The 3,422-nt window shown below is 38.7% G+C and overlaps 1 protein-coding gene across 1 annotated transcript in view; it reads right to left on the bottom strand.

Moving 5' to 3' along the window:
* The window catches only part of RBL1 (retinoblastoma-like 1), an 85,194-nt gene that overhangs the window by 40,071 nt on the left and 41,701 nt on the right, over positions 1–3,422 (bottom strand). Inside the window, 1 exon segment of the mRNA XM_012658940.1 lies at positions 3,003–3,171. Coding sequence (XP_012514394.1) covers positions 3,003–3,171 — 169 coding nt within the window.

Here is a 3,422-nt window from a genome sequence, read left to right as displayed (position 1 = left end):
TGTCTAGCTAATTTTTCTATTTTTTTGTAGAGACAGGGTCTCACTCTTGCTCAGGTTGGTCTTGAACTCCTAGGCTCAAGCAATTCTCCTGCCTCGGCCTCCCAGAGTGCTAGGATTACAAGCATGAGCCACTGCACCTGGCCTCTTCTACTGTTTCATTATTTCCCTTTCCTTCTTACTTCTTCACAAAATATAACAACTTGCATAGCATGCTTTTCTTTTTTTAGGGACAGGGTCTCACTCTGTTGCCCAGGCTGGAGTGAAGTTGTGTGATCATAACTCACTGCAGCCTCAAACTCCTGGGCTTAAGCAATCTTCCTGCCTCAGCCTCCCGAGTAGCTGGGACTGCAAGCACCTGCCATCACACCCGGCTAATTTTTTTTATTTTTTGCAGAGATAGTGTCTTGCTGTATTGCTTAGGCTGGTCTTGAACTCCTGGACTCACATAATCCTCCTGCCTCAGCCTCCCAAAGTGCTGGGATTACAAGCACAATCCACCGCACCTGGCCTCAATTGTTAATGTTATCAGATATATGAAAAGAGCTCATTTCACTTAATCTTATAGTTTATCTACATAAATCACTGATCACTGGAAGTAAACCCGTGAGGGAGGCACTGTCATTCTCCATTTTGGGATGGGAAAATTGAGGATCAGAATGTGAAATTTGTTCAAGGTCATACTACTACTAAGTAATAAGAGCAAGGGCTTCAACTCAAATCCTTCTCCTTCAAGCTTTTTTTTGAATTTGAAGGAGTTCAAAGTTCTACAATTGAAGTATACTGATCAATACTGAAGATCGTCCAATCAATCACAGTCTACTACAGAAGACCAAAGAAGCGTGCAAGAGAGATTTTAAGAAACCATCTTTTATTCAATGCTCCCAGGTCTAGGACAGTTCTTCTAGTATTTTGGGATAGGGAAAATTTAGAGATTAATGAAGTTTAAGAAGAAACAGAAAAGAAAAGGATGAGCAAAAGACAGGAATTGGCGGAGTGTGGTGGCTCATGCCTGTAATGTTAGCACTTTGGGAGGCCAAGGTAAAGAGATCACTTTAAAGAGGCCAGGAACTTGAGACTAGCCTGAGCAAAATAGTGAGAACCCCATCTCTACAAAAAATTTAAAAATTAGCCATGCATGGTGATGTACGCCTGTAGTCCCAGCTATGCAGGAGGCTGAGGCAAGAGTATTGCTTTAGTCCAGGAGTTTTGAGGTTACAGTGAGCTACGATGACACCACTGCACTCTAGCCCAGGCAACAAAGGAAGACCATGTCTTCAAACAAACAAACAAACACCCACCCAAAAAAACCACAGGAGTTACAAGAGAATAACAGAAGAGGTAGAGTAAATACCTCAATTTCTCACAGGATACTGAACTGTTTAATGTGTGATTTGTGTACAACGTTTGGCACAAACGTTTGTCTTTTTTATCTTAAATACCACTAATGAAGTGTTAGACTCTTTATATACACATTTGAAAATTAAAAAATGATGAGATTAATGGTTTCTTAGATATGACACCAAAAGCACAAGCAAAATTAAAAATAGGTAAGTTAGACATCATCAAAATTAGAAATTTTTGTGTTCCAAAAGACATGATCGAGAAAGTGAAAAGAAAATTTAGAGAATGGGAGAAAAGTTTTGCAAATCATATATGTGATAAGGGAATTGTATCTAGAATATATAAATTAGATCTACAACTCAATAATAAAAATAACCTAATTAAAAAATAGGCAAAAGATCTGAACGAACATTTCTCCAAAGAAGATGTACAAAAGGCCAATTATGCACATGAAAAGATGTTCAACATTGTGAGCCATCAGGGAAATGCAAATCAAAACCACAATGAGCTATAAATTCATACCCACTAGGATCCCTAGAATCAAAAAGACCAATAAAAACAAGCATTAGCAGGGAGGTGGAGAAATTGGAATCTTTATACACTGATGGTGGTGAATTAATGGTGTAGCCACTTTAGAAAACAGTCTGATGGAAGCTGGGCGCGGTGGCTCACGCCTGTAATCCTAGCTCTCTGGGAGGCTGAGGCGGGCGGATTGTTTGAGCTCAGGAGTTCGAAACCAGCCTGAACAAGAGCGAGACCCCGTCTCTACTAAAAATAGAAAGAAATTAATTGGATAACTAAAAATATATAGAAAAACTAGCCGGCCATGGTGGTGCATGCCTGTAGTCCCAGCTACTCGGGAGGCTGAGGCAGGAGGATCGCTTGAGCCCAGGAGTTTGAGGTTGCTGTGAGCGAGGATGACGCCACGGCACTCTAGCCTGGGCAACACAGTGAGACTCTGTCTCAAAAACAAAAAAAACAAAAAAAACCAGTCTGATGGAAACAGTATTAATGGTGCAGCCACTTTAGAAAACAATCTGACAGTTCTCCAAAAGTTTAAAGAAAGTTATCACATGACCCAGCAATTCCACTTAGATATATACCCAAGAAAAATGAAAATATATGTCCACACAAAAACTTGTGCCTGAATGTTCATAGCAGCATCATTCATAATAGCCAAAAGTTGGAAACAATCCAACTGTCTATTGATTAATGTATGAATAAATAAAGTGTGGCATAACCATACAATGGAATATTATTTGGCAATAAAAGGACATGAAATGCTGATAGGTGCTACAACACAGATGAACCTTAAAAACATCATGCTAAGTGACAGAAACCAGTCACAAAGGATCATATTTTTATGATTTCATTTATACAAAATGTAGAGAAACAGACAAATTTATGAGATAGAAAGTAGATTAGTGGTTACTTAGAACTAGGGAGAAGATGGCACATAGGGAAGTGGGGGCTGAAGGATGTAAGTTTCTTATTGAAATGAAGAATATGTTCTAAAATTGACTGTGGTGATGGCTGCACATATCTATGAATATACTAAAAATCACTGAATTGTATACTTTAAATAGGTGAATTGTATAGTATGTAATTATATCTTGATAAAGCTATCTTTTAAATGATGGGATTATCAGCCTTGTCCTAACTCACTTCTTCACAAGTAGGAACTTTGTTTGCAGAAGCCTGGAGGGCCTCCCATAGTGCAGAATCATGACTCCATGCTAAATTCTCCAAAATCTGTTCTTCAATGCTGTTCAGGTGTTTCACCATGTCCCTTGAGAGACCGTCCTCTGAGCGAATGACCACCTCAATAACCTGGAGAGGAGAAAATTGAGAAGACAATGTGGTTTCAAGCAGTCAATTCAACTCTGGGCTTATTCCTTGACAAAGAACTGATGCCATCTGTGAATCATAATTCTGTGGCTTACTAATATCTTCTAATTTATAAATGAGCTTTAAGGTCTTTAAAATATTTTTCACCCACATTTCTGTTTTTCATGTTTTATTTTATATATGAAAAGTTGTGGCACTGATAGGTGGAAATTGGTCAATAGCCCAACAGTGGT

This window comes from Propithecus coquereli, unplaced genomic scaffold (genome assembly GCF_000956105.1).
Source record: "Propithecus coquereli isolate 6110/MARCELLA unplaced genomic scaffold, Pcoq_1.0 Scaffold590, whole genome shotgun sequence".
Taxonomy (NCBI): Eukaryota; Metazoa; Chordata; class Mammalia; order Primates; family Indriidae; genus Propithecus; species Propithecus coquereli.
Note: the sequence above shows the minus strand (reverse complement) of the source record. Positions and strands in the feature narration are given on the sequence as shown.